We start from the raw sequence: 26,531 nt of genomic DNA on the forward strand, positions 1-26,531 counted from the left end.
CCGCTGCGCCACCCAGGGATCCCTTATTCTTTTTTTTTAAACACTTTGTTTGTTTGTTTGTTTGTTTGTTTGTTTGTTTGTGAGAGAGAGAGAGAGTGAAAGAGAGAGAGCATGAGCTGGGGGAGGAAGGGAGAGAGAAGGAGAAGCAGACTTTCCACTGAGCAAAAAGTCCAATGTAGGGCTCGATCCCAGCACCCTGAGATCACGACCTGAGCCAAAGGCAGATGTTTAACTGAGCCATCCAGGTGCCCTTTCCTTATTCTTTAATTAATAAACATCTAAAAAAATAAATAAATAAACACCTAAGTTGTTTCTGCTTCTTGCCATTGCCAATTGTATGGTCATTAACTCTCCTTAAGCACAGCATGCTAGTACACCTAAGATATATATATTTAAACACAGAACTGCTGAATTTGAAGCACATATCACCAAATATTCCCAAAGTGGTTGTACTAACATTTTCACCAACATCTCATCAATAATCTCTTCTTTCATATCACACCAATCCTAACTATTATTACTGGTGTTAATCTCACTATTGTTTTAATTGCATTTTCCTAGAAAGGTGATGTATCTTATCACTGCAAATATATTCTATTTTCCAGTATTTACTTGTCAAGATCCATGGAAAATCTTTTTCAGATTTCAGTTGGTTACTGCTAGACTTGGTACACAGAAAAAAATATTTCTCCTTGTGTTCCAAAGCTCATCATGAGTAAGCAGCTGATCCCACAATCTTTATAACCAGTTGCTGCTACATCAACTAAGCACCATGGCTACCTGATATCCCAACACCTTTTCTTCTGCCTGCACTTTGTGTCTTGCCTCCATCAGTGATAACTTGATGCTACTATATGCCATAGGCCAGTGCCCCATGTCCTCTTAACGTGTGCTTCTCAATATGTGTTTAACCTGATACCAGAATTCCATCTGAGGATATTTTTCCTAAAGTAATTTACTTACTCTATTAGTCAAGGGCCTAGCAGAAAACAAATGACACAGTCAGAATGGATAATTCAGTAAAGTCTGATAAAGAAACTATACAATGCATGGTCAGGGCTAAGAGAAACCAAGAAAGGATGGTGAATAGCACAAGGTGAGCAACCATGGGGAGACACTGCCATTCCTAGATCTAAATAGTAAGGGGAGGAATGGTTACCAAAACCCAGAAAACAGGTAGAGCTGCAGAAAAAGCTGTCCAATAGTATCTGTGGCTTTTGGTAAAGAAATGCAGCCATCCCCTGGCAATGGAGCTGAGAGGAAGCTGGAAGACTTGTTGCCTCCCACTGGCCCAATGCAAGTGTCTGTCAGATGACAAGACACTGATTATGTCACCTTACAACTCAGCTTCCTGCAGCCCACAGGAGGTTGAAAGAGTGAAGGGTAGAGCTGGAAAAGCAAAATAAAATCCCCAGCAAACCTACATCACATGTACTTGAGTTTCTTCACCCCTCTAGAATTTTTTCTCCCCATTGGTACTCCAGAGACAGCATCAACATCAATATTACTTTATATAAAAAACATATTCAAGTAGATAAGAAACATCATGAATCCAATGATCAAAAGGGCAAAAGACATGAGAAGATTTTCAGAAAGAAGGAGATTCAATTAAAACATATGTAAAATAAAACAGAAATATATTCCATTTGTTGACTATGAAACAGAAGTTTTGAAGTCACCGGGAATACTGGGAGGATTTAGGATGAAGAGCTAAAACCACAAAAAGGTGAATAGGTAACTGAAGACTTAATGAATAGTAAGGAGTAACACACAATATGGTAGTTGGGCATGTGGTGACATACCCTCATGGTTGAAAACTAAAAATAGGGCATTGAGATAGGAAAAAAAACAATGGCTAGAAAAAGCAGTGGAAATAAAAGAAAGAGAAAACGTTTCCTCACTTCATAGTATGAAGATGGGGAGTGAAAAGCTGCCTCTGAGAAAAGATCTAGTGACATGCAGTCATGGGGAACAACCATTATTTCATATAAAGCAAAGAGGAATAGGAAAGGCAAGAGCCTACACTGGGGTTTCTTGGCAAAGAACAGGAATGCCCACACAAATCAGAGAGGGAGTTCTAAGAGAACAACAAAGAACAGTGCTGGATTTAGTTGAAAGTAGGATGACTGTACTGGCTGGTGCTGGAGGTGTGGGAATGGGGGAAAGGGTGGAGCTACTATAAATCTGTCTTCCATGATATACTTACACAAGAGACCATTCCCTAATTGATACCTTTATAAATCTTACTGGAATGAGTTCTCCTCTGTGAATTTTTTTTTACAAAGCTAATTAACCCTAGTCTGATGTTATTCAATGTATACATAGCTGTATCTGTATCTGCAGGGAATACAGTGTTTGGCAGTGTTTGGCAGTCATTGGATGCTCATTGTTCTCCACTAACCAGTTTCCCTGTAAACAGATACACCACATGCTTCGTAAGCAGGAAGAAGAAGTAAAATTCCCCTAGGATGTGCAACTTAACAAATCACACCCTTCACAAGGAAGTAAGGTTCAGGAAAACCAAAACCTTTCCTAACCAACCTATAAAGGCATTAGAAATAGCAGGATAGTTCCCAAAAGTGTATGTTCCTCCTAAGTTTTATTGGGTTTCTGGACTCCTGTCACCAATGATGTTGGTGCATCATTTAGAAAATACGCAAAGACACAAGTTGGCAAGGAATCACATGCAAAAGTTCTGAAAATGGCTGAGTCTTTTATGACACTGTATGAAATCAGGATATCATAATCCTGTCAATTATAGGAACACTTTTCGGGAACAGAAGAAAAGTATGAAATGATTTCTCAATTGAGCCCAAGCTCTCTCTAAATGTAAGCGCACTCTTGGTCCTTATAATTAGTCTCTTGTCCTTAGACTCTACTTCTGTATGACAAGTCTTAGTCACTTAGTCTTAGGAGATTTCAGCCTTAGTCAGAAGTTCCCTTAAAGGCTAATTTATGCCACTTTGTCACCAAATTTCTTCCCTCCACACCCAGGCTGAGCATCTTACCTCTGTCTTACGGATCAGATCCTTCTCTTTTGGAGCCCAAAGAAACTCCTCCTACTCCTGCTTCAGAAACCCTCACTTCTATCTGGTGACAATGGCCTGTGACACCACCTTCACTGAGAAGCTCCTATTCCTCATGTTTGTGATTTTTCGCCGTGGGTCTTTTTCTCATCATTTTCTTCTACCTTTGGACCTATTCCTTCATCAAAGCCCCAACAGTCGGCTTTCTCCCTTACCCCTACCCAGTCTCAACTCGGAGATCTGTATCTCACCCCTTCTGATTTTGTAGAAGGACATTATCTCTTTTGAGAGTGCAGAAGAAAAAAGTTCTTTTCATTTAAACACAAGGAGTGTATGTAACATATATGGGGAATGGATACACATGCAGGTTTCTGAGTCAGCTTATTCGCCTGATATCTTACCTGGGCAATTCACCACCTGTAGAAACCTGAGCTTTTATTCAATAGCTCTGTGCTTCACTTCTGTCATCTGTGCAATGGGGATAACAAAGGGATCCGCCTTAATAAACTGCTGAAGGAGTAAAAGGGTGAATACCTATCCCCACTCTGTAAAAATCAAGTTTTTGATATGATTCTACCTGTGGGAACACCATGCACATGAAGGGGATAAGGATCCCGTGAAAGCAGAATTAAACACGGCATTCAAAGAACACCTTTGTCTCATTTTTCTTACGGGTAGTTGACTATGGCATCCAGTCCATGAATATGAAGCTGGTATGCTAATGGGCAAGCGTCAGAAAAATGTCATGATTCTGGAGCTCAGACAATTTATTTTTGATTCATATTTATATAAAAAACTAGAATGCTTCCACACCCTATGGTCTGTTTTTATCCATTGTTCTTCCCCTTGTGAGCATGTTAACACTGCGAGATAAATGAACTTCCCACTGTCCTTAAAACACAGGGAAAATTTGGGACTGCCTGCAAGGGGGCATGGGTGGTAACAAGGAGAACAGCTATCAAGGCATAGCATTTAGGAGAAGGCAACAGATTCTTGTTCTCTACGTATTGCTGGGACCCTTTGTCAGTAGTGCTTTAGACAGAACTCAAGCAATTTTCCTGGTTATACAGAATAATTACTAAGGAAATTGACAGGTTGAACAAGACCTTTTAGAACTAAAGATAGAAAATATAAACTTTGTCATGGTTTATGTGTGAAATGGGCCTTAAAGACATCCACATCTAAGAGAAGACATTTTTTAAGGGTTGTTTCCGGATAAATGTTGCAGGGGCATGTCAGGAAGTTGGAATTGCAACTCCATCCTCATTGGTATTAGAAAGACACCTACATGCATTTCATAAGAGCCAATGACCGCAGGCCCGCAGTGTTTTGCTGCAGGGGAAAAGGAAGTACAGTAATGAAATGATCATGTTTTATTCCCACAAATATTTTGAGTTGATATACATGATGGTTAGCCTAGTTAAGAAATCAAAAGTGGATTTACTTGAAATACTGACTACAACGAGTAATAGAAGGTGGCAGGAGAGTGCTATATATTCTGGAGCTCACCATTCACCACACATAGGCTGACAAGGCTCCCTGCCCACCTCTGCTTCCTCCAGGAACACAGGTAAGTACCTGTAGCTGCTCCAGCTTAATAACAGGAATCATTTCTGAACATATGGTAATGGTGTGTTTTCTATCCTGCATTGATCTCATTCTGTGTGACTGGGTTTTACTTATTCTGCTGTGGTAAAACTAGAACACCTTCTTCAGCTGATTTATCGTTCATCTAACTTATTTACTTCTTATTAAACAAATGCTCCCTTGGGCATCTGTGTGGTTGGGGAGAGAGTCTCTGGTACCCAGAGAACCCTAAAGGAAAAGGCAGAGAGGTGCCTAAATGGGAGCTGTCTGAATCTTTGTGTTGGTATCGGTAATAAAGCACTTTCTACCTAGGCCTAGGAGTGCCAGTGAGCAATGAAAGATAAAGATGTCTTATTACTTTTTCACAAAAGTTTTTTTTAATAGTAATTTTGATAGTCGTCTAGTTATGAAATTTACACATATACACTGAAAGAGGCTTGAAAAGTAGAAGGAAGAAAAGTTTTAGTTGCCAGAATCCCACAACCCAAATATAAGTCATTTCTTTTAAGAAATAATTTCATTACAAACTAATCTTTCCTTCAGGAAAGTCATGAAATGAATCTGATCCTTTCCTAGGAATTCCAGATCGCACCAAGGTTGCCATGAATTCACTCAGTGCAGCAAACACCCGCTTCGCATTTGATCTGTTCCAACAGTTCAAAACATCAAAAAAGGGTGACAACATCTTCTTCTCGCCTCTCTCCATCTCATCAGCATTAGCCATGACCTACCTAGGTGCCAAAGAAAATACTGCACTTGAAATTGGGAAGGTAGGTGTCTACTTCCTACACAGGTCACCAGCTTAGATTGATTTCTCTGTTGGCTTGTGTGCAGATGGCCCCAGATCTGGCTGGGAGGCCGAGCAAGCATTCCCATGACTGGGTGAGCACAGAGCTTTGGGGGGGTGGGGCACATGCCCTCCCCAGGGCTCTGCTCCATTCACTTCCCTGGACCTAGATTTCCTCTGATAGCCCAGATGAACTCCCACAATTGCACAACAAACAGAGGTAAGGCTTAAAGGGAAGAGTAATGGCAGAAGTGACATGCTGACTTAAATTCATGCAAAACATTTCATGTTTTCTCATCAATGAATAATGACACAGGATTCTCTGAAGTGGCTTTGCTGTGGCTTTCCAAGGAGCAAATGCTTGCAATTAAGTTTTCTATTCTCTTTTTCCTTTGTTTAGTGGTTTGGTTTGGTTTGGATTTGGGTTTGCGTTTGGGGTTGGGAGTTTTGTTTTGTTTGGATTTGAGTTCTTTCTTTCTTTTACTTTTTTCTTAATTTATTTCCAGATCTTTTGAGTAGGTTTCTTATCCTGCTTCCTGTCTCTTCCAGGTCCTTCACTTTAATGAAGCCACAGAGAGCACAACAGGAAGAACTACAACAGATCATGTGAGTCACAGAGCACTTGAGTCTAGAAGGAGAATCGCATATCCAGGAGGCTCATATTTTAGCTAGGAATTTCAGATAAACTGTGAAAAGTCCGTTTTTAGGGAAATTCTTAGGTAAAAGAGACTGGACAGAGTTGCATCTCGTTTCATATTACATACTTATTTATTTCATACGTTTGTCTCCTGAGGGGAGATCAGCACTGTGCCAAAAGAGCTTCAAATTCCTGCTCTGCTGTTAACCAATGGGGAACATGAGCAAGACACAACTGTTCTAAGGCACCATGACCTCATCCCAGGAAGCTGGGAGTAATAAAATAATCTGCCTCAATGCATACAAACAGATGGAAAACATTACAACAGTGCCTCGATTACTGGAAACTGATAAATTTTATGCATTACTATTGCAGAGTAACAATAATTACAGTAATCACAATACTTTTGCTAAAATAATATAATTTTAATTAATTTATTAATGGAACTAAACAGGAATAAGCATGCCTCCAAGCATATTTTGGGAAATGATTAGATGAGATACAGAGTTTATAAACTTAAGGTCCAAAATTCTTAGCTAGCAAGTAGAAGGTTCTGGATTCAGACAGGCCTAGGTTCAAAATTTGGCTGTGCCACCTGCGTCTCTTTGGAAAGTCTATTTAATTCTGAGTTTCTTGTTTTCATCTGAATAGGGATAAAGAGAGATACAAATGTAAAGCCCTTACCAGGCACATACTATTCCTACATTTAGAATATGACCACCATAGGGCACCTGGGTGGTTCAGTGGTTGAGCATCTGCCTTTGGCTCAGGTGATGAGCCCTGGGTCCTGGGATCAATTCCCACAAGGGGTTCCCTGCAAGGAGCCTGCTTCTCCCTCTGCCTATGTCTCTGCCTCTCTCTGTGTGTCACTCATGAATAAATAAATTTAAAAAAAAGAGAGAGAGTATGACTATCATGAGTGAAGAGCCATTGATCATGGTCAACAGGTCTTAGAATAAATACAATCTAGTAGTGTAAAGGGCTCCATGTCATAATATAACTGAAATAAACAAATTCAACATTATTATATGACTGATAGCTGTTAAAATGAAATGTGCCTCTAGCCCTTAAGAAGCCTAAATTTAGCTGGGAAGTTTTTACCTAACCCATTTGTACCAATTAGAAGATAATCCAATGGTGGAATGGTGCTACATCTATAGTAAATAAGTGAAAATTTTGGATTACTTACTCAGAGCAGAAAGAAATTTCCTGAAGGAGACTGAATTATAAGGATCTTGAAGAATATTTAAGTAAATCCACCTAAAATCAAGGAATAACAATAAATGTCACCTGAGGACTATCAAAGTATAGTTTTGGGTCTAACAGTTTACACGGGGCTAGTATTTATATTTACATTGACAGAGAATGCAATGAGCTTACTTTTTAATATTTGAAGGTTGAAAAGATGGAAAATGTACACCACCAATTTCAAAAGCTTCTGACCGAATTAAAGAAACCCACTGATGCATATGAACTGAATATGGCCAACAAGTTCTATGGAGAAAAAAAGTATCAATTTCTTCAAGTAAGTTTCACTTGGCTTGCTATACCTTTAACCTGAATCCCAGGTCCTTTGTCCTTTGCCTCAACTATTTCAAATGAAATATCCTAGAACTTGACAACCCACCAATATAAAGTCCAGTTTTAGGGATCACGTCATCAACCCAAAAGAGATTCAGTAGCAAAGGAAGTCATGAGATGCCCCAATGATCTGATACCATTCAGTCACATAGCGTAAATTTTGGTGGACAATGACCCATGAAATGTATGACTAATGGGATACTGATGAGAGTGCAGGCTTGGTGAGTTCTAAGGGAAGTTGAAGAAGTACCAGGGGAACACTGAATGCCCAGAATGGAAGATATAAGCAAAAGCAAAAACCCTAAGGTTTGATAGTACTGCTTAGGAGTCCCAGAAACACACCATCTCCTTTGGAGCATCATGCTTTGCAGTTTGCAACCCAGAGCCTCTTCTGCCCCAGCCTATGTCCAGAAGGTATTGCCTTTCAAAGACCTCACTGTTGTGCCAGCCTGTACTTGCATTTCAAATTACCCACATGCGAACTGTATAAAATACGCATGGGCAAGAAAAAGTAGATTTCTCAGGGCCTAGATTCCTGTACTGTATTTTGTTAAGACTGAAGATAACTAACTTGGGAATACGTAATTACTGATGAATTACTCTTAATTCCTCCTTTCTTCCTTCTCCATCAAAGGAATACATGGATAACATTAAGAAATTTTACCTAGCCAGTGTGGAATCTGTTGATTTTAACAATGCTGCAGAAGAAAGTCGTAAGAAGATAAATTCCTGGGTGGAAAGCCAAACTAATGGTAGAGTATGAGAGATTGCCCATAAAAATCACTTTTTTTTTAGTCCCTGCTGTGTGTGAAATCTGTTCTTGACAGCATTTGGGGTGCCAGTGGGGTGGGGGTGATGGCTTTGCAGAGAGGCTGGAGGAGAGCATTGCAGATGATGGAATGGTCCAGGTAAAGGTGAAAAGCAACAAAGGGAATTTCTGTATGACAGAAAGATAATTACAATGAAATACAGCTGGCAATTGGTGTTTGCTCATGATCGCAGACAACAGTACCTTCATGGATCCCAAGTCTCTGCTCCAACCCCATCTTGGGTTCACATCCTTTAAATTCTCAAAGTGCAGAATAGAGAAGACACCCCAGACAGTAATATCTGACAGCATAGGGCATGTGTTTTGGGTTATAGAGTTCATGCCATTTGTCCTCAAGAACAATCAAGCCCTATTTCTTCAGAGTATTAAGCCCAACATTGAAAAAATAGAAAGGGTGGGAGGAATGAAGAATGGGGGGTGTGGTTGGAAGAATTCAGGGAGGGAAGGAAGCTGGGAATGGAGGTGCTTCAAGAGTAGCTGAAATCCATATTCCGTGTGAGATGACTGAAGTCACCCAAAGACAATGAATCTGAACACCTTTCCCATGACAAGATGGGGTATCTCCAGCAAGGATAACTCCCATCAGGCTGGCATCACAAAGAAAGCTGCAACTCAAAAATTATTGCTCACAGTCCCTAAAGTAGTGACTTGCCTGAATGATCCACTGTAACTTTCAAAGCATCTTCCAGACAAACCACTTGTACTTTCACAGAAGACCTTTGAGTTTTTTTTTTCCTTTTGCAGAAAAAATCAAGGATATGTTTCCCAAAGACTCTCTTAACCATACCATTCTGGTTCTGGTGAACGCAGTCTATTTTAAAGGACAGTGGGACACGAAATTTGATACAAAAAACACAGTGGAGAAAGAATTCTGGCTGGACAAGGTATTGTAATTTCTTTATAATAATGTAACACACTCATACATGGAATGTTAAATTTAAATTCATATCTAATAGCACATGCAATGGCAGGGAAAAAATGTATTTGTCATGGTTGTATTTTCTTCCTGTTTTATTTTTTTACTTTAGATAAAAATACTTGAAGAAACTCTTGCTTCCAATTCACAAATTTCACATATCATCCCTTAGAAAGAGGATGTGTTTGGTATCTCAATAGTATTATCTTCTTTTTAACTAATGCCTCACTTAGCATTTGTCTGCCACGTTAATTACTGCAGGACACAAGCAAACCTGTGCAGATGATGAGACAATCCAATGTTTTTAATTTCACCTCACTGGAGGACTTGCAAGCCAAGATCCTAGAAATACCATACAAAGGCAAAGATCTAAGCATGATGTTGCTGCTGCCACACGAAGTAGATGGTCTGCAGAAGGTAAAATCTTATGTCTCCAATTCTTTCTACTATTGCCTGATTTCCTAGTAGTACAATCCTTATATGGGCTGTTCATTGAAGCAATGCTCACAGATTGGTGGTGGTGGCTGACTGAGTTCAAGTACAGAGTACTTCTCTGCATACAGCCTAAAAAAGAACTTTTTAAGGAGAATCTGGTATTCTGTGTGTTCCAAAAAGTAAATATCCTAAATAACACAGTGTCATATGGAACAATATATAGAAAATCTCAACATCAAGGGTCCCATTAATATTCTGATGAAACTATGGAATGTCAGTTCAAAAGAAACATACTTAGGCACACACATTAATATTTTGCAACCATAAAAACTTCTAATATATTCCAGTCTATTCATTAGAAGACAAGGAAATGAACATTCATATGCAGGTGACACATAGAAATATTTGTAAGCTCACTCATAAACAAAACAAGTAAATTAACATAATGAAAGGTACATTTTAAATATCAAATCACAGTGGTTTTGTAGACAATGGACCAAGAGATTTATTTTGATGCTTACTTTTCAATTTGGAAGTATTCAATCCCTAGGAGCTCAAAAGTCCTTTCAGAGCCTCATTGCTCAGAATCAAAAAAAATAAATAAAATTAAGATGTGGGAGGATTATAATTTTCCTCTTAAAATTGTTATAGTGAAGTTAATATTTAGAAATATCTAGAAGAGTATCTGGCACATTAAGGACATTCCAAACATGGCAGTTTTCCAATGACTCCAATAGCTTGCCGTGCTGTTGAAGCCACAGGGAACTTACTGCACACAAAATAGCTATCATGCTAACACTGGGATTTGGAGATCCTCAGGGAAGGTAACATGACAACACACGTGAAGGGCCATAATATGTCAGACTTCAGCTCAGCAATTCCCCTTATCAATGACATAAGGACTCCCAGTCCTGGGACTTTAACTAAGGTAACTAATCCAAACAAGGCAAAGGCTTTTAGATAGAAGTGGCTCAAGACATTGAAAATTTTGGTGCATCTTTGTATTATCAATAGTTTAACTTGGGGCTGACAAGTAGTGAATGCTTAAAAATATTAATTAAAGATATATACGTTGAATATCAATTTAGATACTGTGTAATAATTTAAACTTGATTAGAGAAATATATACCTATATGAGAAATGTTTACAAATAAGTAAAGCAAGAAAAAGGAATAAAAGTTGTACCTACACTATAAAAATTATTTCAATTAGAGTATACAAAATTATGTACACAAGGATAGTAATAAGAGAAGTCTATTTGAAAATGAAGCATATCATACATATGGAAGGTCTGGAGGTCTGGAACTATGTAGAGTATAAAAAATAGAGATACATAGTTCATCGCTTACAAAATAACTTTATTTAATAATTCTGTTATGTATATATACACATACATATCCATATATATATGTATAGATATTTATGCATATATATACATAAATATAACACAGTCCTGAATATATAGTATATTTTTCGACTGTATAATATATATTCATGACTGTTATTTTTGACTCCTCAGACAAGATGTGATAAACTGAATCTTCTGCATTTACATTTACTGTTTAAATAAAAGTTTTCTACAATTCAATCCAATGTTAAATCGTGCTTAATATCCTTGAGAATCATGTCAGCTATTCCCTTTTTCCATTGCTGCAGCTTGAAGATCAACTCACTGCTGAGAAACTAATAGAGTGGACGAGCTCACAGAATATGAGCAATGGGCAGGTGGATTTATACTTACCCCGGTTCAAAGTAGAAGAGAGTTATGAGCTCAAGGCCACGCTGAAAGCCCTGGGAATGGTGGATGCCTTCAACACAAAGAGCGCCAACTTCTCAGGCATGACAGGGAGGCAGGATCTTGTGGTGTCTAAAGTCAGGCACAAGTCCTTTGTGGAGGTCACCGAAGAGGGCACGGAGGCTGCAGCCTCCACAGACGTAGAAGTTATTGCCAAATCAGCACCAATCTATCCTTTTCATTGCGATCACCCTTTCCTGTTCTTCATCAAGCACAATAAGACCAACAGCATCCTCTTCTTGGGCAGAGTCTCTTCCCCTTAGATGCAATTAGCCTGCCTCTATTGAGGAGGAAATTCACATTTGTTCCAGTATACACACTGCGAGAAACACAGATTCTCTTTAGTTTTTTTTCCTTTCCAATCTCACAGTCATCACTAAGAATATAATGGTTGAAATGGAAATAGCCTGTCTGTCTCTCTCCTTCTACAAACATGTAAACCTACTTCATCTCCCAGTGATAATTCCCCTTTGGACAAATGTTCAACATAAGATAAAATATCTTAAAAAAGATATTTTAAAACTCTATCTTCTACTAAATTTGAAATCATATCTCCTATTTCAGAAATCAAATCTATTATTCAAACTTATTAACTTAGATATCCACATTTATTTGAATTTAGGTGATAATCTGGAACACTTTCATGTCTAAATTTCTTTTATTTTATGAAATACATTATCAATAAATAATTATTTATTCATATTATTTGTTGCTTTTCCTTTTTTCTCTTTTAAACAAAGTACAAGCAGCCCACCACACATAGGAAAGATAATTTAGAAATACATTATCATATAGAAAGAGCATTCAAAGCAGATGATCATAAGGCTGACGGTAGGTTGGTACCAAACTTTGAAAGTTTCTATTAACCATATTAACCGCTTTCTAATTTATCCTAAAATAAATCAAAAGCCATTATAGATCTCATCTGTTTGTTTTCCAAAGAGAAGAATGAGAACATCATATCTGCGTTTTTAAAATACACCTCTGGCTATTATGATATAAACAGATGAGAAGAAAGAACATTGTAGATACAGTGAGATTAACTAGTAAGCCATCAGAATGTCCAGAGTAGAACTAAGGGATTGAAATAAAATATTGAATTCTTTTGGATTAAAGTTTTTGATCACTGCTGAATTACATATAGGAAATAAAATTCATGATACACTTATCACTTGTACATACTGTCGAGTGCTGTGCAAGGTGAAAATAAAGATAGAATTCCAGGGGTGACTGGATAGCTCCACTGACTGAGCATCCAAGTCTTGATGTCAGCTCAGATTTGTAAGAATTATTCAGGAAGTAAAATACACACGATTATAGCAACACATTATATATATGACAGAAATGAGAGACAGAAGCCAAAAATGATATCCAATTTTCTGGCCTACCCAATGGGTTGGATTAAAAAAAAAAAAAAGATTCTGTTTTGGAGAGAGGAAAAGATCCTGGGTTTAGGTTTATATTTGTTGAAGTTTAATTACTTTTGAGACATCCAGATAGTTATCCAATAAGCACCTGAATATACAAGTCTAGAGCTCAGATGCAGGATATGATCTGAAGCTCTAAATATGTCATGCTCCAAAGACCCCACCAAAAAAGGAGAATTACAGATCAATATCCCTGATGAACATGGATGCAAAAATTCTCACCAAAATATTAGAGAGTGGGATCCAACAGTACATTAAAAGGATTACTCACCACAACCAAGTGGGATTGATTCCTGGGATGCAAGAGTGGGTCAATATCCACAAATCAATCAATGTGGTGCACTACATTAATAAAAGAAAGTACAAGGACCATATGATCTTCTCAATAGATGCAGAAAAAGCATCTGACAAACTATAGCAACCTTTCTTGATCAAAACTCTTCACAGTGTAGGGATAGAGGGAATATACCTCAATATCATAAAAACCATGTATGAAAAGCCCATGGCGAATATAATTCTTGATGGGAAGAAACAGAGAGCTTTTCCCCTAAGGTCAGGAATATGCAGGGATGTCCACTATCACCACTGTTGTTCAACACAGTACTAGAAGTCCTAGCGCCAGCAATCAGTCAACACTAAGATGTGAAAGGCACCTGAATCTGCAAAGAAGTCAAACTCTCCACTCTTTGCAGACAACATGATACTCTAAAATGAAACCCAAAAAAAGACTCCACCCCAAAATTGTTATAACTCATACAGCAATGCAGCAAAGTGGCAGGATATAAAATCAATGCACAAAAATCAGCTTCATTTCTATACACTAACAATGAGACAGAAGAGAGAGAAATTAAGGAGTCAATCTCATTTATAATTACAACCAAACCCATAATATACCTAGGAATAAATCGAATCAAAGAGGGAAAGCATCTGTAGTCAGAAAACTATAGAACATTCATGAAAGAAATTGAGGAAAACATAAAGAAATAAAACATTCCATGTTCATGGATTGGAAAAACAAATATTGTTAAAAATCTCTCTGCTACCTAGAGCAATCTACACATTCAATACAATTCCTATCAAAATACCACCAACTTATTTCACAGAGTTGGAAAAAATAATCCTAAAATTTGTGTGGAACCAGAAAAGACCCCAAATAGCCCAAAGAATGTTAAAAAAGAAAACCAAAATGGGTGGCATCACAATTCCGGAATTCAAGCTCTATTACAAAGCTGTAAGCATCAAGACAGTGCGGTACTGGCATAAAAACAGACACACAGATCAATGGAACAGAACAGAGAACCCAGAAATGAGCCCTCAAGTCTATGATCAAATATTTGACAAAGGAGGAAAGAATATCCAATAGAAAAAGATAAGTATCTTCAACAAATGGTGTTGGGAAAATTGGACAGCTACATGCAGAAGAATGAAACTGGACGATTTCCTCACACCCCACACAAAAATATACTCAAAATGGATAAAAGACCTAAATGTGAGACAGGAATCCATCAAAATCCTAGGCAAGAACACAGGCAGCAACCTCTTTGACCTCAGCCTCAGCAACTTCTTGACAGACACATCTCCAAAGGCAAAGGAATTAAAGGCAAAAATGAACCATTAGGACTTCATTAGGATAAAAAGCTTTTGCAAAAGAAAAGGCTTTGTCGACAAAACCAAAAGGCAATCAACAAAATAGGAGAAGATATTTGCAAATGACATATCAGATAAAGGGCTAATATCCAAAATCCACAAAGAACTTATCAAATTCAACACCCCAAGAACAAATAATCCAATCAGGAAATGGGCAGAAGACATAAATAGACATTTCTCCAAAAAGACATACAAATGGCCAACAGGAACATGAAAAAATGCTCAACATCACTTGGCATCAGGGAAAAACAAATCAAAACCAACAGTGAGATACCATCTCATACCAGTCAGAATGGTTAAAATAAACAAGTCAGGAAACGACAGATGTTGGCAAGGATGTGGAGAAAGGGGAACCCTCTAACACTGTTGGTGGGAATTCAAGTTGGTGCAGTCACTTTTGAAAACAGTATGGAGGTTTCTCAGAAAGTTGAAAATAGAACTACTCTATGATTCAGCAGTTGCACTACTGAGTATTTACCCCAAACATACAAATGTAGTAATCTGAAGGGACACCTGTACCCCCAATGTTTATAGCAGCCATGTCCACAATAGCCAAACTATGGAAAGAGCCCAGATGTCCATCAACAGATGAATGGATAAAGAAAATGTGGTTTGTGTACACACACACACACATACATACACACAATGGACTACTACTCAGCCATCAAAAAAAAAAATGAAATCTTGCCATTTGCAGTAATATGGATAGAACTAGAGGATATTATGCTAAGCAAAATAAGTCAATCAGATAAAGGCAATTATCATATGATCTCACTCATATGTGGAATTTAAAAAACAAAACAGGATCATAGGGGAAAAGAGAAAAAATAAAACAAGATGAAATCAGATAGGGAGACAAACCATAAGAGACTCTTAATCATAGGAAACAAACTGAGGGTCACTGGAAGGGGAGAGTGGAAGGATGGGGTAACTGGGTGAGGGGTATTAAGGAAGGCATGTGATGTCATGAGCACTGGGTATTATATAAAACTGATGAATCACTAAACTCTACCTCCGAAACATTATATGTTAATTAATTGAATTTCAGTAAAATTTAAAAATAAATAAATAAAAACAAAAAAACAAAAAAAATTAATATGTCATGCTCAACATAAAAGTTTTACCATGTTTATTCAGGAACTCTAAAACACGGCTAAAAAAAAATGGTAGCTAAAGGCAAGAATAGATCCTAGGGAGAGAGTATAAAATGATAAGAAAGGAGGGCCTAGAATGGACTTCAAAGTGTATCAATATACAAACACCAAGTGTTGACAATTTTTAGTTTCTAGAACACAGCTTTGCTTAAGGGACTGTATTCATTCCAAATCCTTCTCAGTCAGTACTAAATCCTTCATTCATTAAACATGAATTTTGGAGGATCTGAACAAGGTCTCAATTTTCTTCAGCACAATTCAGGAACCTAAGAACAGAGCAGAGGAAGTAAATATTTCACCATAGAAGTATAGAGACTTGGTCAAGGGAACTCATGGACCAGCAAGCCAGTGGGTAACATTATAAACCATGCGGTGAACAGGCCAGACAGGGAAGGCAAGTGGGAGGCAGTTGCCTTGATGAACACAGAGGCACTGGGATACCTAAAGAGGTTGAAGAATAGAAGGAGTTTGTGAGATATCTAAAAAGATCAGAAGTTTGGCCCAGGACCAGGGATTTTGAGGTGCATTTTAAAAGAAAATTTTAGGCAATAAATAAACTTAGAGTGTCACCATGAGTGTGAACTAGTTTCTAATGATTTAATTAAGTTGAAACTGGCATAGCATTCTGGGGGGGTTAAAGAATTGACTGTCAGAATGCCTTTAGACACAACTTTAAACTACTTGTTATTTTATTTGGGTTTCCTTTTTTAAGATTTTATTTATTTATTCATGAGAGACACAGAGAGAGAGGCAAAGACACAGGCAGAGGGAGAAGCAGTCTCCATGCAGGGAGCCCGATGAGGGACTTGATCCCGGGACTCCAGGATCACGACCTGAGCTGAAGTCAGATGCTTAATCGCTGTGCTACCCAGGCGTCCCTCAAAAGGAACTTTATAAAAGCAAACAGGTTAAGACAAAGGCTCCTAGGCATTAGAGTCATATCTAGTTGTGAGAACTAAAGAGCTTTGCCTATATTCTAGGCCAGTCAGAGAACCAACTACCCTGCACTGTGGCCATATATAGAGAAACTGATAAACTGAAATATTGTATCTTTAAAGTAATGCATTCCATTCATTGAATAAAACAGAATATAATGAGTCCATACTGATATAAAATAAATGGCTAAATTAAAAGTTTTATAAGGAATGGATATTTACATGCTTTCAAAGATCCTCCCCTACAGAATATACCACTTTACCCCTAGTAGAATAGCCAAAAGTTTCATTTTCATTTTAAAAACTGGCTACAACAAGTGTTGGAGAGAATATGGCATAACAAGAACTCTCATATACCACTGATGAAGAACACAGAAAGGTGCAACCACTTTGGAAATCAGTTTGATTATGAAATGTAAACATTTATGAAATGTAAACATTTACTTAACATATGATCTAGCAACTCCACTCCCTAATATTTACCCAAAAGAACCGAAAACATGTGTCCATGAAAGGACTATATGTAAATGTTCACAGCACCTTTACTCATAGGGGCCAAAAACTGAAAATAACTCAAATCTGCATCAGCAGGTGGATGGATAAACAGACGGTGATAAAAAGGAAGACACTACTGATTCCTGCTGCAGCATGGATGAAACTCCCCCACACCGTGGTCGGCAAAAGAAGTGGGACAGAAAGAGCACATAATGTAAGTAATTCCACAACCATAAAGTCCAACCTGCGGTGACAGAAAGCTGATTAGTGGTTTCCTGAGGCTGGAGCTGTGGAAGATACTGATGGTAAGAGTCCAATGGAAATTTCTGGTGGGATGAATGCTTTGCAACTTGATTAGCTGGCAAAACACACTGACTACTGGCTCTGGAAGTATTTCAGTGGGAAAAACTTCCTAATTAAATATGTCTGTTTGTTTGAGGATTTTATTATTTATGAGACAGAGAGAGCACAAGCAGGAGAAGCAGCAGGCAGAGGGAGAGGGGGAAGCAGGCTCCCCACCGAGCAGAGAGCCTGATGCAGGTGTAAACATCCAAAACATGTGTTATGTGTCTCACTGTGTGCAGGAGACTGTAGGCCATTCAACAAACAATTATTCTGTACCTAAAGTATGCCATGCTGGATTAGGGAGTGGGTTCTCATATACAGGGTGAGCAAAAAATAAATGAATAAACCAAGCATCCTAAAGGCCAGAATAAGGGAACTGAATTCAGAACACAAGCAGGCCAGAACTGGGAAAATGCCCCGACGTTAATGATCAAGGCAGAGTCAAAGGTCTGGAACTCGACTAGAAATATGATGCAACATATTCCATGGAAGTAGCTGAGGCCAGGCAGAAAATAGCTGGTGGGCAATCAGAAAATTAGAAATCTGAAAAATGTAAGGATCAGATTTAAAAAGGCAAATTCATAAGTTCAGGAAGACATTTTATGAAAGATACAAGAAACCAGAACTCACTGCCCTCCCAAGTGGTTGTGGTGTGTGTGTGTGTGTCCTCGCCTTCTAGAATCGTAACATCTAAGATGGTATTGTTTCTATTCCTGATCATTGTCTACCCAAATGGGTAGAAACCAGCAACACACATAATCTAAAACATGGCCCAAGATGATTCATATTTCACTTGAGACTAGTAACACAATTGTGTTCTCCCTAACAAGGGCTCTTTTACTCATATATTTTATCTGGCAATAATTTTAAGAAAAACAACAGCTTCCACTTTTGGTACATTTTTCTAGTGGTCAAAGTGAAATGAAGATAAACTGCACATGGCAAATGGAGCGCTGTCTGCATCTGCACCTCTCTGTGGTCGTGATGACACGCATGGCAAGAGTGGCCCATCAATGACCTCAAAGGCGATGCCTGCTGAGACAACTTAGAACAGTAACGCCAACACATGCTGCAATGACAGGCTTTCACTGTGGCAACGAGGTAAATTCCCCTTGGAGATGAAGAATGCATCACAAATATAGGATCATAGGTGAATATTTTTAAAACTCAGGGGATTGGTCTGTGTAAGTCTGGTAAGCCAGAACTTTTAAATACCCTTGATGGGCTTAATGCATATACTGGTGTCCTGGAATGCTCACTTCCAAATACTGATAAAGAGATATAAGTCAAGGGACAGAATTGCTGCTCTACCTGGGATCCAGTAACATTTTAGAGCTGATAAAACAGCAGCTTGGATTCCAACACGGCGGCTAAGAACAAGATGGCCATGATTTGGTTTCCCAGCAAAGTTAGAGAAGGCTGCTGCTGCTGGTGGTGGTGGTGCTGGTGGTGGTGATATGATGGCAAAGAAAATGGCAGCACATACCAACTGGATGCACACCATGTTCTAGATTCTTTAATAAGCACATATTCTATTTATCTCCACAACGGCTCAATAAAGTAGAAAGTCTCATAAAACTCACCTTTAAAATGAAGAAATTGAAGCCCAAAAAGATGAGCTAAACTGCCTGAAGCCATATGCTTATTTCCAAAGCCCAGTTGTTTTTTTTTTTAAGATTTATTTATTTATGATAGACATAGAGAGAGAGAGGCAGAGACACAGGCAGAGGGAGAAGCAGGCTCCACGCCGGGAGCCCAACGCGGGACTCGATCCCAGGACTCCAGGATTGCGCTCTGGGTCAAAGGCAGGCGTGAAACTGCTGAGCCACCCAGGGATCCCCCAAAGCCCAGTTTTATATTTAGTTGTCTGACCTAACGTTGGCACATTGGAGAATGACTCAGAAATGGACGTAAACAAAATTTGTTTCTGTTGCTAAAATCCTTCTGTCTGAATTATTTTCCAACATAATTAGATAGCAGATAATTTCATGGGGAATAGCCACCCCGATAGTGTTAGAAGTGATATTTGAGATCATTTCTATAATTCTGTTCATTTACACAATAAAAAATAAAATTCCCAAAAAATAATCTGCCTTCTCTGAGACCACAGCCAGTTCAGGGCAGGGCTGGGATGGAAACTGCAGCTTCCTGACTCTGAACTAGGCTGCATCATTTTGCTTCTTTCCCTCCACTGGGTTGATCAATTTAATGCTACATGTCATGTTGCCAACCCAGCCTTCTGTTATCCTGATCTGCTGTCCCCAGAAAGCACGGACTGTCTAAGCCTGAGGGTATCCATTTGCAGACCCACCCACCCCTGGCATCACCAATGAGCCCCGCGCTAACTGTACTGTAGCTTGACCGAACAGATTATATGGCAGTTAAACATTTCCACCTTTGCAGGACAGTTACGTTCTTCATTGATAAGTTGCCATTAGATGCTGTGTCCCTACTCCTACAATAACCTGGTGGATGGAACACTAGATATAAGATGTGCAAGAACCAGGAACTGATCAGACTTTTGAGCACTTGCATTTCCAGACACTGGTCTATGTGCTAAGCACACAAAGGTAACTACAGTTAGCAGCGGAGACTCCTGTAAATAGAAAAATATCAATACAATACAGCTGGTAGTATGAAAGAGTTTCACCAAGCACTCTGGGAGGCCTGGATTGTGTAGAACAGTTTGGGAGAAACAGGAAATGCTTCCTGGAGAAGAATTTCATAGGACTCAAACTCAGAACTGTCTGATTTACATATTTCAAATCCAGGATGTCAATGTATTGAGTTATAAAGGGAATTACACCACCAATTATGTGTAGTTATCCCTCAGAACTCCTTCCTGTTGCTTAAGTTCATAGATCAAGCCGTCAATGAGAGACTCATCTGGTCAATGAAAGAGCAGAAAAAAAATGATAATGGGATTTCCAACATGAAAAGTAAATCAGTATGTTGCATATACCACTATATCAGGATCTTACTCCTCCTTTTCCTGTGCAAATTATAAGGAAGGAAGGGAGAGGAGGGGAGGGAGGAAGGAAAGAAAGAACAGAAATCTTTGTCAAATCTGTCAAAGAAAGAACAAATCCCTTTGTCAGTAGTCACGGGGAGGTGTAACTCACAGCCTCACAAATTCCTGTTATGGATGCAGAGGGGGAAAGCAGCCAGGTCGCAGAAGGCTTGGGAGGAAGTGAGGAAAAGCAAGAGCAACCCCAGGGCTCAGCTGCAACACACTCCTCAGAGCCTCACTCTGCATCTAGAAAACAGCATGATGCCTTCTCAGGAAATACCTGCCACAGGACTGGGCACGCAGGGTTGGCAGCAGGAAACTTCCTGGGCCTGATCGAGCTCAGGAACACGGAGGAGATGGGTATCCCAAGGAATCCCACAACCCCCAGCTTCCACTGTGATGGAGAAAGCCAGAAAGAGGGCTGTTCCACTCTAGCAGGAAAACCTGGACAAGACACAAACTCTGGAACCCATCAGAGAGCTGCAGTTGCCAGCCAGCCACCCAGCCTGAAATCTAAGGAAAGAGAAGTACCTCCAAGAAGAGACAGACAGACAGAAACACTGACTGCCCGGGGCAGAACTCAGAGGAGGACTAGTTCTGTTAAGGCAAGTACCGAAGGCCAAGTGTGAGCAGCACAAGGACTCAGAACCCTGGGAGCCATAGACACTGGAGGAGTTCAAACTCACTCAGGCTTCACTGCAGAGGTTCGCTGGGGCCCCAAAAGGAAGACAGGGCAGGGCATCCTCAGGGGCGTGGGTCTGCAGCAGGAAGACAGCTGCCACAGCAGAAAAGGCAAAAAGCCACACCTGATTCTTCTCCCCCAAGAATCAAAAGGCACTGGCCACTGAGACAAGGCAGCAGACCCCACTCTCGTAGCAGAGGTGAAGACGCATGTGACTGTGTAAGGGAACAGGAAAAGAGCCTCTTCCACTTGGAAACTGGCCTGAAACTCTCCTGGGCCCAGACCACAAGACGTCTCCAGCCTCTAGAGAGAGAACACTACCCCTTGTTCTCAGCCCAGGCTTGCCAGCACCAAGGAGGCAGAAAGGCCCCCTCTGAGGTCATGCTTTGCATAGCAAAGCTGAAGGCTATGGGTAGAGCAAAAACACGGAAAAAAATCATCCAGCAATCAGGCCTCCAATCCTAAACACAAGATAAACCCAGGAATTTAACCCAGGACCACACTGAAGACAATCTTAGCAAAGACATCCAAACTCAGTTCAAATCCTGCCTAGAGAGACTCTGCAGCCCACACTAATTGCATAGCAGAAGGGGTGTGCCTGGGGATGCCTGGGGGGCTCAGCAGTTGAGCATCCACACACTCTGCGTGAAGCCTGCTTCTCCCTCTGCCTGTGTCTCTGCCTCTGTGTGTGTCTTTCATAAATAAATAAAATCTAAAAAAAAAAAAAGAGGCATGCCTGTTTCCAGACATAAATGCTATTTCCTTCCGTCTCTACTGTACCACACACAAAGTTTGGTATTTAATAAAAATTGTGAAACATACACACCCACAAACACACACCCAAAGGAAAAAAATAACCCACTGTCTAGAGACAATACAATGAACAGAACCAGACTCAGACATGATGCAGATGTAAAAACGATCATAGAGGAAATTTAAAATAACTATGATTAATATGTTATAGGATCTAGTGTGATGTTAGTATAGCTTTAGAGCAGTATCATCATATACATTAATGTACATATTCACCAGACAGGGACACACAGCACGATTTAAATCGCTGCTGTTAGAATAAGACATGACTCATATGAAATACAGCAGAGTACTCTGTAATTATCCTACCGTCTACAAAGATTTGCTATTTTCTATACTTTGTCATTCTAATAAGCGGGTTTGGTGGATACTATTTCCAAACATCCGGTAACACCAGTAGAAGATAGTAAACACAATGATAGAGAAAACACGTAATGAGCGCAAAGAGAAAGAGAATTGAAAGCATATTAATGACACATTGTTTTCCATAAAATTGTGAGTGACAGTTGTGATAATCAGTATGTGGCTAACTGCCTTAATAGTAAATGAAAAAAACACAAGGTCAATGCAAGGACTGTAAGGACAAATGCAAATTAAAAACAAGAGGCTTAAGTCTTCCTGTCCTCTCCTTTTTCTCACAACATTTACTCTACGAAAATGTGTAATTCTGAGCACTTTCTCCTCTTTGAAATGCCTTTATATGCTTTTGAAGACTAGTTAAGCCTTTTGTTGGCTTCATGGATTGAGGGAGGCCTTTTCTCAAGGACCTGGGAGCCATCTCTTTGAAATGTAAACTTTCATGGGAGCCTGCACCATCTCCCAGTTTCTGTAGGAGGTTAGGCCCCTAAGTCAGAGGGCCAGGCTTCAAAACTGCCTCTCTCTTAAAAATAGGAGGTTTGTTTTTCCTCTGGATAAAGCCAATTAGCTAACACAGATGGTCACCTCAATTATCTGATGAATCTAGGATGAACTGTATGTGACAAACGGGGCTGTCAAGTCCTCTTACTTGAGGACCAGTGATTGTTTATTGTTTCAGAATCTTTCTGTTATAGGTCACATCTGCTTGGCTCTATAACAGGATGTGATTTCCTTCTGCCTTCCTAGTCTCGTAGCGAATTGCCTGTGATACACATCACATTCTGGTTTAATGCTTATTCAATTTTTCTATTACCTTTGTTAAGAGAATTCCTGGGTTGGAAGAAGACTTTATTTTTAATTATAGTTCTCCAACACTTTCTACAATTACTAATGGGATGCTTCGTCCCACCAGAATCCTGCCACAGGACACTAAAAGAAAACGTGTGTGATAATTACAGCTTTAAAGAAAGGAGGTTCTGTTTTCTTATACACCTCTGATGCTAAGCTCTACACAGATTCCGGAGCCACAGGAAACATCAGATCAGAAATGTTTACTATTTTCAGCTCCTATATTTTAGAGTAGTTTTTTATGCACCATTATAGAACTATGTCAGGAAACTTTTTTTTTTTTTTTTTACTTTAATTTAAATGTAATGGAGCTACATATGGCTATGGCTGTACTATTAAGTACCAGAGGTTTAAAAATTATGTTTGGGGGAATCCCTGGGTGGCTCAGTGATTGAACGCCTGCCTTTGGCCCAGGGTGTGATCCTGAAGTCCCAGGATCGAGTCCTGCATCGGGCTCCCTGCATGGAGCCTGCTTCTCCCTCTGCTTGTGTCTCTGCCTCTGTGTGTGTGTGTGTGTGTGTGTCATGAATAAATAAATTTTTTAAAAAAAATAAAAATTATGTTTCCTCACTATTTCATCTTTCTATCCGGGAATTTGGAATTTCAAGCAAGGCAAGAAAAGTCCAATATTATGTCCCCACGGGTTCATCATATATCCCCTTAAAGGTCAGATCACCTCCGTACTTCTCACCAAAGAGTTGCTCTAATTCACCCAGAGAACTTCATCAAGCAGTAAAGAAAATGATACCAACAGAAACTTAGATCAACACAAGTACTAGAGAGTGACAAAATGGTAAACTGTGGATAAATATAAAAGATATTTTTGCTCATTTTTAAAAGATAATTGACTGCTTAAAGCAAAAACAACAGTAATCTACTGCAAGTTTTATAAGAAACAGAGAAACAGGGATGCCTGGGTGCCTCAGTCTGTTGAGCATCTGACACTTGGCTTTTGGTGCAGGTCATGATCTCAGGCCCATGGGATGGAGCCCCCACAGAGCTCCGCCCTCAGCATGGAATCTACTTGAGATTCTCTCCCTCTCCCTCTGCCCCTCCTGCTCATGCTCTCTCTGAAATAAATGAAAATCTTTAAAAAAATAAAAGAACTTAAATTATAAGAAACCGATATAAAATCTGTCACTACAATAAGAAAAAAGATGAGATGATAAAATGGAAGTACACTCTCTTAAAATTGTCACATTAACAATTTCAAAAGGAATGGTATTTTCTAAAGATAGTGTAGCATTAAATATGCAGTTTAGACTCTAAAGCAACCACTAGTAAGTCAATATTGGCAATAAAGCATAATACTAAATATTCCAAATCAGAAAGAAGTCAGGAAAAGAAGAAAAAGGGAACAACAAACAAATGACACAAGTAGAAATTAAGTGGCAACATGGTAGATTTAAACCCAAAGGCGAGGATAGTTACAGCAAACACTAATGATCTAAACACTCTATTTAAAGGACAGAAATTGTGAGACTGTATGAAAAAAGCAAGACCCAGCGTAATAGAGCCCAACTCCACTTTTGGTATTTGACTGCTGACAGCATTCGAGGCCCATGGCCCTCCTCTGGGTTAGCTGGTAAGAAAGCCCTTGAACTCCCTCCCTTGGCACCTGCAGGAAGTGCAGAGGAAGCAGGCCATGACCGCTCAAGAACTCTTGCCCAGGGCCAATTCCTAAGCACAATAAAAGCCCTCCCAGCACTGAAGCCTGGGACCATGCCATGCTCTCCCCAGAAATCCCTTCATTCCTTCTTGGTATGTGCCCGGCATCATCAGTCCCAACGTCCAACCACTTTTTTTGAAGAAGGGCCCATTCTCCAATCATCATAATACCCCACTATATGATACCTATTTTAAAAAATAAAACGACCATGGGTGGCTCAGTCAGTTGAGTATCTGCCTTTAGCTCAGGTCATGATTCTGGGGTCCTAGAATCGAGCCCCATGTCAGGCTCCCTGCTCTGAGGGGGACCTGCTTCTCTCTCTCCCTACAGCTTGTGCTCTCTCTCATGGCATACGATGAATATATAGATCAGTGGAAGAACAGAGAACCTAGACACACACACACACACATATATATTATTGGGGTAAGAATAGTCTTTTCAAGAAATGATGCTGGAACAACTGAATATCCACAGGAAAAAAAAAATGTGCCCTAACCTCTACTTAATAAAGACTAATTCAAAATAAATCAAGTGTCTAAATGTAAAAGCTAATACCATAAAAGTTCTAGAAAAAAAAGTCTTGGCAAATTTGAAGTAGGCAAAGGTTTCTTAACTACAACCAAAAAGTGGGGGGGGTGGGGGCAAACAGAAACCATAAAAGAAAAAAGTAGTGAATGTAACCCATCCCACTCTGGGGCCCCCGTCTCTCAGCGCGCCACCCCGGGCCCCCTGAGCACCAGGACAGCGGGGATGGGGCGCGGGGACCCGGCCGAGTCCCGGGGGACGGGGCGGCCTGACATCCTGCAACACCTTCCCCACCCGGAGCCCTTGCAGAAGCCGCTGAGCGCCCGCACACGTGAACCTGGGCCGCCGGCGCTGCAGGGGGGGGAGACTGCGGGGGGAGACTGCGGGGGAGGGGAGTACTGCGGGGGGGACTGCGGGGGCGATTGGGGGGGTACAGTGGGGAGGAGGACTTGCGGGAAGAGTGACTGCGGGGGAGGGGGTACTGCGGGGGGGGGGGGAGACTGTGGGGGATGGGACTACGCGGAGGACTGCAGGAGAGTACTACGGGAGAGACTGCCGGGGCGGGACTGCGCGGGGGAGGACTAGTGGGGGGACTGTGGGGGGAGGACTGGGGGGGGGGGAATGTGGGGGAAGGACTGTGGGGGGAGGATGTGGGGGGAGGATTGTGGGGGGACTGCGGGGGGAGGTCTGTGCGGTGACTGCGGGGGAGGACAGCGGGGAGGACTGCGGGGGAGGATTGTGGGGGAGGACTGCAGGGGGAACTGCAGGGGGAGGACTGTGGGGTGAGGACTGCGGGGGGAGGACTGCGGGGGAGGACTGCGGGGGGAGGACTGAGGGGGAGGATTGAGGGGGAGGACTGCAGGGGAGGACTGTAGGGAGGACTGCGGGGGAGGACTGGGGAGGATTGAGGGGGGAGGACTGCGGGGGAGGGGAGTACTGCGGGGGGGACTGTGGGGGGAGGAATGCAGGGGGAGGGACTGCGGGGGCGATGGGGGGGGTACAGTGGGGAGGAGGACTTGCGGGAAGAGTG

The 26,531-nt window shown here is 40.5% G+C and overlaps 2 protein-coding genes across 15 annotated transcripts in view; one reads left to right on the top strand and one right to left on the bottom strand.

Annotated features, from left to right (window-relative positions):
• Positions 1-26,531, bottom strand: part of SERPINB11 (serpin family B member 11) — a 92,235-nt gene that overhangs the window by 64,939 nt on the left and 765 nt on the right. For 3 of the 14 annotated variants that reach the window (XR_007411862.1, XR_003126064.3, XM_025422077.3), the window contains exons 2-4: positions 11,540-11,912; positions 7,418-7,531; positions 7,227-7,297 (exon numbers count right to left, since the gene is read on the bottom strand). Coding sequence is in view for 1 of the 14 variants with exons in the window: in XM_025422077.3 (XP_025277862.1) it covers positions 7,227-7,297; positions 7,418-7,506 (160 nt within the window). In the remaining 13 variants the exon portion in view is untranslated. Of the gene's footprint in view, positions 1-3,427; positions 3,495-7,226; positions 7,298-7,417; positions 7,532-9,637; positions 9,939-10,319; positions 10,379-11,539; positions 11,913-21,292; positions 21,551-26,531 lie in introns of those variants that run through there. The other 11 variants (XR_007411871.1, XR_007411866.1, XR_007411868.1 and 8 more) reach the window with 8 other exon arrangements.
• On the top strand, positions 8,259-11,856 carry LOC112645659 (serpin B4-like). Its single transcript, XM_035712432.1, has 4 exons — positions 8,259-8,331; positions 9,192-9,331; positions 9,625-9,780; positions 11,455-11,856. The coding sequence occupies exons 1-4, from the start codon at positions 8,259-8,261 to the stop codon at positions 11,854-11,856; spliced, it is 771 nt and encodes a 256-aa protein (XP_035568325.1).

Source organism: Canis lupus, chromosome 1 (genome assembly GCF_003254725.2).
Source record: "Canis lupus dingo isolate Sandy chromosome 1, ASM325472v2, whole genome shotgun sequence".
Taxonomy (NCBI): domain Eukaryota; kingdom Metazoa; phylum Chordata; class Mammalia; order Carnivora; family Canidae; genus Canis; species Canis lupus.